Below are 13,493 nucleotides of genomic sequence, written 5' to 3'. Positions count from 1 at the left end.
TGTCCCTGGCATCCATGCATAATTATCACATCGAAACCCCTCAGCATTTCCTTCTTTTCCATCTCATTTCTCACATTCGGGGCTATTTTCTGACTGCACTGTGTTGCTACTACATTGCACTGTTCCCGCTGTCCTACTTTGTTCATCCAGCAGCCTTTGCGCTGTTGTTTAGCGTTGCTGGCTGCTGTTTGGCTGAGATATATCTATTCGATCATCCACTTCTTCACCCTCACTGCCTCCTAATGTCTGCATCATGTGGGTAATAATAATGACTGACAGTGTCTGTGCAGTATGAGCTGATAATCCTCACTGTCACCTGACAGTGTTCAACACTGAGTCAAAGAGGACAGATCACCTGCTTTTGACAGGGAATTGTTCACAGCAGACTGCGTGTCATATACTTGATCTATTCACAATGAAGCAACGAGTCACCGCAAATCAAAACATCTACCGTGGCTGAGTTAAGTTTGTCTAAGTAAACCATTGCAGCAATAGGCTCATACTTGTTTTGAACCCATCTAACCATACAAGTACAGGAAGAACATGCAAACAGAGTAAAATCTGTATAAGAATGCAATTGTAGATTTGGAATTTTATACAGGGAAATGATTATTCATTTACTTTGTTATTGTACACTGTTGTACATCCTTAAGAAGTTACGCTGCTCCACAATCAGCATTCACAACAGTGTGATCTGAAATGTATGAAAGCAGAAAGAGAGAAAGCCCCTGAAGCTCTGAAGCGCCCTTCGAGGCATTCAAGTGGGTGTATCCTGTCATTGGGTTGCCAATCCAGTTTGAGAGATAAGCATCTAATAGTACACTCAATATGAATAGATGATCGACACATGAAAAAACAATCAGGTCATCCACTGTTTCTCCTGCTGGCGCAACAATTGAATATCTTAGCTTCACTTTGTGGAATGATGTATGGGCAAAGTTTAGAACGAGATCGCCGTTTACACATTCACCATCTGAAGGTAAAAAACTTATCTGTGCCCATTGAAAATGTAATCTTAAAAACTGCATCTCGGTGTAGGATTTGTGGCAACATACGCTCATATGGTAACCAGTCACAGTCCAATTGAAGGTTTAAAACCTCCAATGAGGAGCTAAATGTTTCTGAGCTGTCGCCCTAATTGCTGTTGAGTTTTTTCTCGTCCTTTCTTTTTTGCTTTACTCTAACCCCAACCAGTCAAGCAAGATGTACACCACCTCTGAATCTGTTCCAGGTTCCTTCCTTTAAAAAAGGGAGTTTTTCCTCTTCATCGTCCCACATGCTTCATTATGTGGGATTATGTGTTATTTCTCTAACCGTTTTTAACTGTCTGTGAAGATAAAACCTGAGTATAAACAACAGATGGGAAGCTTTGCTTGGTGAAATGTCTCAACATGATGCACTAAAACAACATGACTCGTGACTTCTGTGGCACCACGAGGACACTGATATTTGTTTTTGATCGAAAAACTTCTTAAACTGTGTGGCTTTATTGTCTTAAAATCACAAATGTATGCCAGGATGATGTTTAATATTCGGATCTATTCGTTCTTTTCTCGTGACTTATTTCAGAGTTCCTATGGTTGTATTGTTACATCTGCCATCACTCAGAAATATACAAAACTGAACAAAGATGGAGAACGCTGTCATTATGAACATGATAATAAGCAAGCAACAACATTTAGTTAATAAGACCATAGTGCTTGTTTTCGCATATACTTCTTTCAGTCAACTGGGATAGTTACCACTTGGGAAGGTGAGACACACACACACACACACACACACACACACACACACACACACACACACACACACACACACACACACACACACACACACACACACACACACACACACACACACACACACACACACACACACACACACACACACACACACACACACACACACACACACACACACACACACACACACACACACACACACACACACACACACACTTGTTTTTTGGCGGGAGCGGTGGGAATAATATGGACTAGCGAGAACCAGCAGATGGTGGTAGTGCAACTTCACGGATGCCAAGTAAAGAAGAAGAAGAAGAAAAAGCAAAAGAAGAAGAAGGGGAAACGGTCATCAGTGACAAACAAAAAAGCTGCTGATAATAGAGCGAGGGAAATAGTCATCAGGGATGTCCAGAGCCGTGGGAAACAGATAGATAGATAGATAGATAGATAGATAGATAGATAGATAGATAGATAGATAGATAGATAGATAGATAGATAGATAGATAGATAGATAGATAGATAGATAGATAGATAGATAGATAGATAGATAGATAGATAGATAGATAGATAGATAGATAGATAGATAGATAGATAGATAGATAGATAGATAGATAGATAGATAGATAGATAGATAGATAGATAGATAGATAGATAGATAGATAGATAGATAGATAGATAGATAGATAGATAGATAGATAGATAGATAGAGAGATAGATAGAGAGATAGATAGATAGATAGATAGATAGATAGATAGATAGATAGATAGATAGATAGATAGATAGATAGATAGATAGATAGATAGATAGAACCAGCAGATGGTGGTGATGCAACTTTATGGATGCAAACTGCCATTAAACCCAAAAGAAGAAGAAAGTGCCTTTTCCCATTTTACAGCACTCACAAAACTACATTAATGAAGCAAGTTGGCTGCCTTCAACAGTGCTGCTTTATTGCTGCTATCAAAGTCTAGAAAAAATAAGTTTTTTGTCAGATAATCTACATCCACCAAGAGGGAAATGAAGCTCAAAGGTACAATTCATGTTCACACTACATTTATGCACATTTGATGTACAGCCGTTACGTTGATATAGCCATCAACTATTCTAACCATTTCTTTAAAACTTTCTCATTACAAATAAGCCTATTACATTGAAGTAGAGGGAGGGTGTTGTGCGCTACTCCAGTATGCACAAGCAATAAATAGGAAGCATGAATCTTTTTGGTGTAAAGACTACATTTTTTTAACTCTGCAAATCCACTGTCATGTTGACTGATGGGAGATAGGGAGCTCAGTGAAACCTCCCACTTTACCAATGAGAAAATCCTAGATTGTATTCAGATGCATTTTTCCTCGAGGGAAAACAGACTTCTCACGCCTTCTAGTTGCTCATGAATGCACCAATATAGCTTGATCATTATAGCAAATCGTGCAATTTTGTGAATTAAACTATCAAATTGATATTTCGCAGGTGCCATTAGGGGTGATCCAATGTTATTCATCCCAGTGGTCACACTATTCAGTTAGATCACCAGCATAAATATAAAATCTAGTTTAAAATTCTAAATAGCAGGCAAATTAAAAGCCCAGTATCGTTTATCTCACAAGTCGATACACTATGTCACTCTGATATAGTTAAATCCTTTGTTTCTGGATAGCCATATTTTTTTTTCTATGTCATTGAGGTGGATTTATGTGGAGGGATTGGTCTGCATCGCACCCTCTCCTTCATGGATACATCAAATGTATGGGCTGTCAGCACGGCTTCTGGAGTGAACTGCACCCTGTCAACACTGGTGCTCTATGATAAGGCACAACAATAACCATTCAAACAGAGAGGATAACAACTGTCCTCCCACGGTCTAGCTTCAGTATCTTATATCTCGCTATCTCTCATGCTCACCGCACTGATAGAATAGAGTGTGTTAGCCAAACCAGTAGTTCACTAATGATATCATTCAGGGCTCGAGCTATCATTCACACCCCACACAGTGGCAAGAACAAACAGCAGCTCTGACTGCATCTCATCTCTGCTTCCCTCCAGATAACACACCCCACAGGCTACAGGCAATTAGGAAAGAGAGGAACACCACTGCACGTACTTGACTTGCCTTGTCTTCTCCACCACATTTGTTTTGTTTTTGTCTGAAATTCAAACACCACACCAGACAGAAAATCTTCAATGGTGTCCACACAGCCAAAGCTGTATTTTGAAAGACAGCGTGAGACTCCATTTCTTGCAGGTAGCTGAGGAAAGCCCTACTGTGGCTTTTGATTGGTCCAGGTGAAAAGCAGAGCGCTAGATAATGGAAAGACTGTGGAGCCTTTACTTCAGAAACTGAACACTGACATATTATGTGCCTGTACCAAGCTGCGAAAAACCAATTCAGTCACAAGTGGCTTGTAAAATTCGCTGAATATATACTTAGGCTATCTGCAAGCTATACAAAAAGATTCTCTCTCTGGTAAAGTCATGTGCTTAAGTGTGTGTGTGTGTGTGAGTGACAGACTTATAGTCTGGGTCTCTGTTAACACGCCCCTATTATGAGGATTAAGATTATTAAGAGGATAATTAGGTCCACACGAGGGAAATCACTCATTTCTTGATGAAGACATGTTTTAATTTGAATATGATTAGATTTCAACAGAAAGTAGTTAAAAATAAGGTCACCTCATCTGCAGAAAATGTATGTAAGTCAATGTAAAGTTTGGATATGGTTATAGGTATAGATAGGGAATATATATACTTATATGCATGGAGATATAACTTTAGAAGAAGTCACGTCTTTCTTGCACATATACTGCTGTGACCATATTCCCATCTCTAAGTAGTTTTCTTCAGCCAGGTCTCCAAGGACCTGTTGGGAGAAAAAGTAATTTCAAAGCAATTTTTTGCTGGAGGCTACCAGAGGTGTTTTTTGATGGATGAAGGCTTTCCAACAATAAAAAGGTAGAGCTGACAGAGGTAATTCTTTATTAGCACACACGTAATGAGGATTTACTCTCTTCATCTCTCTGATTCTTGGTCCCTTCCTCTTTCTCCTCTGGGCCTTTGCCACTAGGGATGCATTGCTCTGAGCACAGGCCCATTTACAACAAGTAGTTTCTGAAGTCCTAGCAGGTTAGATAAGACAGGGACAAACAAACCAAGTGGCCGTCTCTCTTTTGCTGTTACTGCAGCACAAAGAAGAATCCTAATAAGCATATGAAACTCTGCCTGACGACGGACCAACGCCACACTCGCTTAAACAGAGCTGACAAGCAGGCCATCAACAAAATGTGAAGCTAAATTAGCAGAGAGGGAGTGATTAACTTTGAAGGAGCACAACGTCAGCTGTCTCTTTAGATGAACCATATAAACCATGTGTATGCAACACGACACTACTGCTACGAGACATGAAACAAGGACATCAAATAAATAATGGCCTCATGCATGAGCGGTCAGTAGTCTGTGGATGTGAGCGCTACTATTGTCATGAGATTCTTTCAGGGTTATCAGGGTGTTGTTATCGAGGTGGCTGAAGCTCAGTTGGTGAAGCAGGTTGTCCCCCACGCAACCCTCATAGTGAATGAGCACATTCCATAGTAACGGGGTGTGTTTTCGATTTCTGAATGTACATTAACTAAAAGAGCAAAATCAAGACACTGAAACTTTAAGGTGCAAGAAAACTACAAGAGCGGAAACCCAACATGGCATGTTTGCGCTTGATGCTCTCGTTGGCAAGCTGAGCTTACCATTATGACAGCATGGCGTTAAACAGACTGTGATTGTACAAGGGTCCTTCATTGCTCTGCAGCCAATAAATCTGTAAACACAGGGCCTCTCTATGTCATCTTCACATCAACGATTGCAGTGAAGCACAGCAAACAGCAAATGTGCCGCTCTCCAAAAACAGCCCGCCAAGTATGACGCGAGCCAATTCCAGCCCTCCAACCCCCACCCAGCCTCAAAAATCACATTTCATCTCTAGTCCAGAAATTTCAGATGAATGTATTGCACAAACAATGCACACCACTGCTTTTGCCATGGAGCTGTCTCGCTCTGTGCACGGTATGATTTTGGAATCTGGAACAGGAAGACAGATGGTGTTTGGGGTACTTCCGTGAGCAAGCTAAAGAACTTGACACTTGGGGGAGCAAGAGGAACAGAGGACTACGGGATAAGCAGTTTCTCAACAAGAGCTGTCTTTTGCCTCAGTGTGTTAAAGCGATAACCTGTCTCGGCTTAGCGGAAGACATTGGGCCCCCCCGCAGGCAAATGAGACAGGAGAGACAAAATCACCAGGAAGGAAATTGAAACTTACAAGGCTGCATGGCGCTGGGGCTGCAGGTATGCTGTGATGGGTCTTTTGTAGCTGAATTAATAGAACAGAATTTGCAGACAAGCAAGTTTGCTTATCCCAACAAAAGGGTGTTAGCGGAAACTGATTACAAAAAAGCTGAGCTTCATTTTACAATTCGGGCACAAAGGAAAATCATCCATCTTGCTGACTGATTTGGTGGTCGGTCACTTGAATAGATAATTGCTAATGATGGCTGTGGAACTAAAATGAAGACTCATCCAAACAACAAAGTGCAGAACATCAATATGTCCTCGTTTGCAAGTAGGTCCTGAAGTATGGAGCTCCGATTTTAAATCTGTTGATGTGATGAGACACAAGTTTCAATGGCCCCTTAAGTCAGGTGCCAATAGGATTCAGTTTTGTTTTTCTGTCTCTCCTGCTCTCTCTCTTCCACCAAGCATAGCACTTTCCCTTTAGGCTGTGCTCAGACTTAGCTGGTAATTACACGTGGCATCCTGGGAGTTCTGGCATGTATAATTACTGGTAAGGATAAGCAGCCTGCTGGAGGCAGGGCACAGTTTTCCTTCGCCACAGTCGAGGAGCTGGTTTACTGCTCCTTGGCCAGCTGGACGCAGTGTGGCACTCCTCCAGCCAGATGTCACAGAGCAGGGAGTTAATCTTCCCTAACAGGAAATATGAATGAACCCCCCCCCGCACCCCCAACCCCACCCACCTCTGAACAGTCCTGCTTCCTCCTCCACAAATGTTCATCTCCCTTCCTTCGACATCTTTATCCCCGCATGCGCATGTGATAAATATTCAGCCGTGGGACCAAGTGCACGGTGCACTACGGGCTAAAAATCCAATACATGTCATAAGATTTATGATGCGACAGATCTGAAGACATATTTCACTCTCTTGTTTCAGTGAGTAATTATAAAATGTCAGCATTTAGGGGAGCATCTTCATTTTTTGTTTGACAGTTTGTGAAACGCATTATAAAATGACATCCTGCAACTACAATCCAGTGTTATTTCTGGGTTAAAAAAAAACCAAAAACAACAACAACAACAAAACAGTATTTAATAGACTCCGTCCAGATTGCTGCCTTTTCATTTCACAGTATCTCCCTCACAGTAGATGCGCATAAACATTAATGGGGTGCTTTACTACTGGGAAAGCTGGCATGTCCACAGCCTTGCATAATATTGACTTGAAGACCTGTGAGACCAGACTTCAGAGTACCACCATATTTATTTTCTCACATTACATCCACCTTTAAAAGCAGCAGCCCCCTTCCCAGAAGCCCCCCTTTCATGTTGTTGCCGTCGACAGACAAGCGGCAGTAAAATGCTAATAAATTTGACTGGGAGTACGGCAATGCTCAGCGCTCTGATCTGAAATTCCGATTGATGAATTGGAGCACTGAGAGGCTCTCAAGGTGAGTCAGACTCTTTCCAATTTATACTCTTCTTGCAAGGCAATTCCACACCTCGCCTCATCTCTCAATGCCACTCCCATACAAGTCTACACATGGTGCTTCATTTTCTCCTCCCTGTCAGGGGGAGCCGTGAGTGGGTTTGCATCAGAAGCTACACCAGAGCTGGGATTCAGTAGATCATAGGAAGAGCCCAAAAGCAGCCTTAGTTTAGCCCCAAACAGACAACGCGTTATGATTCCAGAAGTTACTGAATGCTGTGTAGATTTATTATGTATCAACAAACTTTGATCATACCCACTATATACAGTACTATACATGACATAATGGTTTTGATATGAAGCTGTATTGGTGACGATTTACAGAATATAAAAAATAAACAAAACAATAAAACCACAACTTTGAGTTTCTTATTTTTGGGCACTTTGTTGTTTTATTCATCCTGACACATACACACATATGAACATGCACACATTCTCGACAAGCAGTCTGACCGTAGATACCGCCACTTATTTTTTATTCTTCCACACAACACCAAATCCAAAGATTTATTGTGCATTTTATCCAGTCTAGGAATCGTTTGATTCTTTTGTCAAAGCTTCATTTCAGGAGAACCTGAGGCGAGTCTGCCGTGGACAGTCTGGTGTGTTTAAAAGCGTCACCTCTGATGTTGTGGGTCACCGTCCAGTCAGCTGACACTTATGATCCAAACTGCTGAACTGTTCAATCCCTTCGGCTGTTGTAATAATAAGTTATGGAGTATTTGTGAACATGCACGAATGAGTGGGCATACACAAGCAAGAAGATGAGCTTTCAGATTCCGTGCGAGGTATTACCACAATAACATTTACAGTCACAACAACAGACCAGAACAATAAAATGGCCCATAAATGTCCAACGAGCTTCCAGACTTGCCACATACACAACACAACAGAACAAGCCACTGTAACAGAAGGCTGCTCTTTGATCAAATGGCTGAGTTAGCTTTGGATTCCCATCCTCGGGAGACAAGAGTCCTGCTGGCTTTCATCATAGTCATTAAACAGGAACTGTCGTTAAACAGGAACTAGAATACAATGAATGCGAGGTGAATGCAAATGATTTGTTGAACACCAACCGCACTCCAAGATCCAGCACCAGGAGTGAAAACTAACTAAGTAGAGCCGCGGCAACAAGGTCCTTTTGCAAAATTCATTTTGTATTAATCCTAATGTAAAACTCATTTTTAAATGAATAAAGAATGTGGACAAGGTCGAGTTGCACTACTTAAGCTTTTATAGAAAAATGACTATAAAGATCTGTGTGGCTTTGAGGAGTCTCCCGCCTCCCACACAACCTTATTTTCAACGCTCAGAGTGCCATCTAGTGTCCATTAGTGTACAGCAAACAGAACATAATCAGTACCTAATGGAGAACAGAATAAAGTCGATGACTAATTCACGATCAGAATAAATACAAAATTCCAGTAATGAGCCCTTAATATGGATGTAATGCAAAATATCAGAATTAATTTGGTATATTTATACATTTGTTGAACTACGAATGAATGTCTAACAAGTATAAAAATCACATAACATTGTGTTTTTCTTCATAATTGAATCATCTGATCTGCTATGTCTCAGAAATACAAAGTGGCTGTCTGTTGTAATAATACATGACAGCAACTCTCATCATGATTTATACATGAGTGATGGCAGAGCTGCAGTAACGCTACAGAAATTAAAATAGGAAACACACAAAGAAAAAGGAACTGGAAAAGAACCTCCACACGTGATTTTTTTTCCCCATTTAGAAATGCCGACATGAATATTTGTATTTGTTCTCTTTGGTGGTTTATATGATGATTATTTTGCGCCCATGAACACTGTGAGAAAATAATTGGAATAATACACCAAACCACTCTCTGTTGTAACCGGAGCACATCATCACCTGACCACAATGTTAAGTTTCTTATTCAACACCAGTGTAATTGTAGTTTTGAATACTGTAATCCAAACTGAGTCTCACACTGTTTCCCCCACAAGTAAAACCATCAACTGTGCACAATGAATGTAAACAAACACAAAGGAACTAAAAAGACTTGATCCAATGAACCCTTTCAGTGGGCTTTACTACATTGCAGTATTGGTCTTGTTACATAAAACAGTAATGCCAGAAAATCCCTCTTAGGCAAAGCTCAGAAATAAGGCACCCCGACAGTTTGATCTAATGTTTGTGCTGGGTGATGAATAATCAGAGAATTATAGAACACACACAGTGGAAAGAAGAAAAAAAAATTAAAATGTGGGTGATGGAGTGAAAACCCCTGAACTAACCAAACACCTTAATCTAATTCTTTCACAATGCAACATTTGCTGATCTTTTATTGCAGACCCATAATTCACATGTTTTGTCTTTTATTTCTGCATCAGCAAGTAAAGTTTCTCAAGTCAAAATGTGATTAAGCATTTACAGGTTTGAATTGTTGAACTTTAACAAAGATAGTTAGCGTGTTTGGGAAACTTCATTCAGCCCAGTGAAGCACTATTCATCATCACAGGGATATTTCTGCATTAAGCCAGAGTCATGAGATCTGTACTGCAATCTATTTGCTCTATGGAGAGACACTGTAATGGCTCCTTACAATCCAGACTTTCCACAAACTCCAGCACAAGCAGAAAAGTTTTAAAAGTGACTCAATTAGCCTCTTGCTACAACTTTCCACTTGCGTGACTCACAGTCAGGGCAACCAAGAGCTTTAACTTGAAGAAGGAAAGACAAACTAGTGGGTGTAAGCAGAATTACAAACTGTCCTGCCAGTGTGTCACATTCCTTATTCCACAAAGGACGACTAAATTATGATCTAGCTCAGTAGACGTAAAAGCTGCAGCTCAGACACAGTGACTCTGTCCTCTGTCAGCCATGCAGACCAAGAACTTTTGGCCGGGGAGCCAAATGCCTTTATTTTGCCTCACTGTTTGTCAGGTGGCTTAAATCACCCAACCGAAGTAAACATGGCGCTCAATGTCAGCAGAATTGAGAAAAGAAAAACAAAGTCATCTGATTATCAGAAGATCTGCACATTTAGTTTGGGTTTTTAAAAAGCTTCATATAGGATATTCCCAATGCGTCTCAATTTTTTTAAATAAACACACCGTCTGTGTATACTGTTCCCCTATCAGCTGGGAACTCAAACACTCATGTCTAACAAGCAGCTGTTATGCAGACGTGTCTTGTTGACTAAAAACACAACTCGTGACCAGCAGCGGTATGTGGCATGAAAGCAGGAAACAGCCATGGTTCTCAGCTAAGGAGAAACCATTTTATGCCAAATTTGTGTGAGATCACAGTGATGAGAGCAAATTCACAGAATACTGCATCTAGATTGTGCCTGTAATAACTTTTCCAATCAGACTTTCTGCCTAAACCCGTACATTGTTTCGACACATAAGGGAGAGGCTGTGTCTGCCCTTCTTGGTAGGAGTCTAGTTACCATCACTGAGTCAGAGGCAGACAAATTCTGAAACACCCAGAAGCCACAGATGAGAAGGAAAAAATATCAACACTGCAACGTGGCACTGAACAGCTGACTGGTTTCATCATTCATACTCAGTTCCTTCAAAAGGAGGCTTGTGTGTAAATGCTCATTTACATGATTTTATAGTTACTGTACACAGTATTGTCTTTCCTCATCTCAGACTCTCACAAAGTGCAGCTGATAAATTGACAAGACACATTTCTTTTTAATAATAATGATATTTCAAATCTACCCAATCAAAGGGATTTGAGGTTTTACCTACCTAAATCACTTTGCTGAATTTGTTCAAGTAAAAAGCTCAATGTATTTAAAGAACCAGGTTATATCTAATTGGATGAACTATGCCTTGTTTAATGAGGTTTAGTTTTTTTATATTTGTATAATTTTCCATTCAAGTCTAAGTTAATGGAAAAGAATGACTATGATGTGATACGATACAGAGCTAACACTTGTTGAATAAAGGCTAAGTTTAAGGCTCACCTGATAGTTTTATGAACTTTAGCTTTATAAATCCTACTCAATATTTGATGTGCAATGAAATAAAACACCTTTGTAAACTACTTATGTTTCTCAACTTGCCTTACTCAACGTTTTCAAATAAACAGATGACAAACATTTAAGCTTTATCAAGTTAAATCATCTTCTTTAGAGACTGCTGAGACTTTTTCTTCACACTTTAGCAATTTGCTGTCTAAAAAAAATAAACGTTGTGGATTTTTGCTGTGACTTCTTTCTATCTTGTTGATTTGTTTTTAGTTTTTCTGTTTTGTGGAGGGTGCTACTGTGTCATCAGTACTGATGTGTTTTGTAATTTATCTCTAGAAGAAAGAAGTTGAGACTTCTTTCTCCAAGTTTCAGTTGATGAACTAATATTTGCAGATGGAAGTCTGTTAAATATTTGCGTGTTTTATACAGTTGGACAAAACTGCCACTTTAACAATTCAAATGTATTTTGTTATGTTAAGCCCTTTATTAAAAAGGAAACTGCAATAGTAGCAATCCTATCCTAATTTTATATTTTTATTATATCAGATGCAGTTTATGAACTTAAAGCAAATAATTCTATTTATATGGACACAAGAGACACATCAGCGTTTCCTGTGTAAAACTGAGACAGTGGTGGCCCACTATTGTTTAATTTATTCAAATAAAAGTTTTTTTCCCCCATTTCTTATGACTTTTTTCCTTCAATGTCTCATCACAACATCTCTTAATCCCCATTTACATGTCAAATTTACTGATTTTTCTCCTGGGGGACCATGTGTCATCCCACCCATGTTCAATCTTACTGGGTTCACAGAATCCAGTGAAGTTTCTTGTACATACAATCAATTTCTGAGTGACCTTTGGGACTCTGTCCAGGTCAAACAGCACATATCTCCCCCTCACTGTAACATCTAATCAGGAAACAAAGTACGCTGGGTTTTGTGGTTGTGTCATGAGGTCAAGTGTAAATACACAATCGACCCTGTGGTGCTGGCTCTCGGGGTCTCACCTGCTTTTGGTCATCGTAAAATACAGCGATGGAGTTCAGCTTTGGCCCAATGCTGCAGCACTCCGTGTAAGCGGCACCACAGTCCTTGTATGATCCCTCTTTAAACTTATAAGCGATGGTAACATTTCTGATTGGAGGGGGGCCCGTCTTAATAACCACCTCCGACAGGATCCCCGAGTACAGCAGTAAGACCCCCACGGTCCCAATCAGACAGACCAGGAGGGCAAGTATGAGGAGCAGCAGGAATATATCAGACATGGTCTTTCAAAGCGGTCCAGCTGCAGTCAGAGCGATCTGCAAAATGTGTCGGAGCCGAACGTCCTCCTCCGGGTCACACACGCAGGGACTGTGCTCCTGCCAACAACACAGACAACAAGTCTAGCCGAGGGACTGCGTGAAATGACGTTTTCCCTGGCTCGATCACCTGCAACCAAAGACGAAACACTCGTCAAAGTAGACCGCGAAGGCAGTTTGTTTACGGTATTTCCCCAAACAGTGGAGCGCGCTTCCTGGATAGACCATTTTGATCTTTTCCGGGGGAGGGGTTTTCACGTATTTTTCAAATGGCTGGCTTGAATTTCTAAACCTCGCATTTGAAAATCAACACTCGGTGTGATTTATCACTAAAATATCTTGTAATTATCTAACCCTCTCGGAGCCTTAGCAAGACAAAAGTGTAAGGAGCATCGATTGTGAATCACCCCCACCTTTTCTCTGTGATGGTTCAACTCAGTGGAAAGGGGACAACAATGATTGATCAAGCAACTTTGACTTCTGATATTCTCCAATTATTATTATTGACAAGAAGAAGAAGACAAAACAGTCAAACAAGTTACAATTACATTTATTAAATATATATAGGAAAGGTTTGTATGACTTTTTGACTCATCTACATTACATAATAGAGAATACAATGCAAAATATACTTGGAAAAAATGCTATCATAGTTTTAAAACGTTCTATACTAGAGCATGATGCAAAGTAGTGTAGTTGTTCATAGTGAGAATTCCTCAGTACAA

General features: G+C 40.3%; 1 protein-coding gene across 1 annotated transcript in view; it reads right to left on the bottom strand.

Moving 5' to 3' along the window:
* Window positions 1-12,971, bottom strand: part of tex264a (testis expressed 264, ER-phagy receptor a) — a 77,207-nt gene extending 64,236 nt beyond the window's left edge. Inside the window, exon 1 of the mRNA XM_080462046.1 lies at window positions 12,475-12,971. Coding sequence (XP_080318172.1) covers window positions 12,475-12,732 — 258 coding nt within the window. The 5' untranslated portion in view covers window positions 12,733-12,971. The remainder of the gene's footprint in view (window positions 1-12,474) is intronic.
* Window positions 12,972-13,493: the final 522 nt, after the last annotated feature.

The sequence above is a fragment of the Lipophrys pholis genome (genome assembly GCF_963383615.2).
Source record: "Lipophrys pholis genome assembly, chromosome: 4".
Classification (NCBI taxonomy): Eukaryota; Metazoa; Chordata; class Actinopteri; order Blenniiformes; family Blenniidae; genus Lipophrys; species Lipophrys pholis.
Note: the sequence above shows the minus strand (reverse complement) of the source record. Positions and strands in the feature narration are given on the sequence as shown.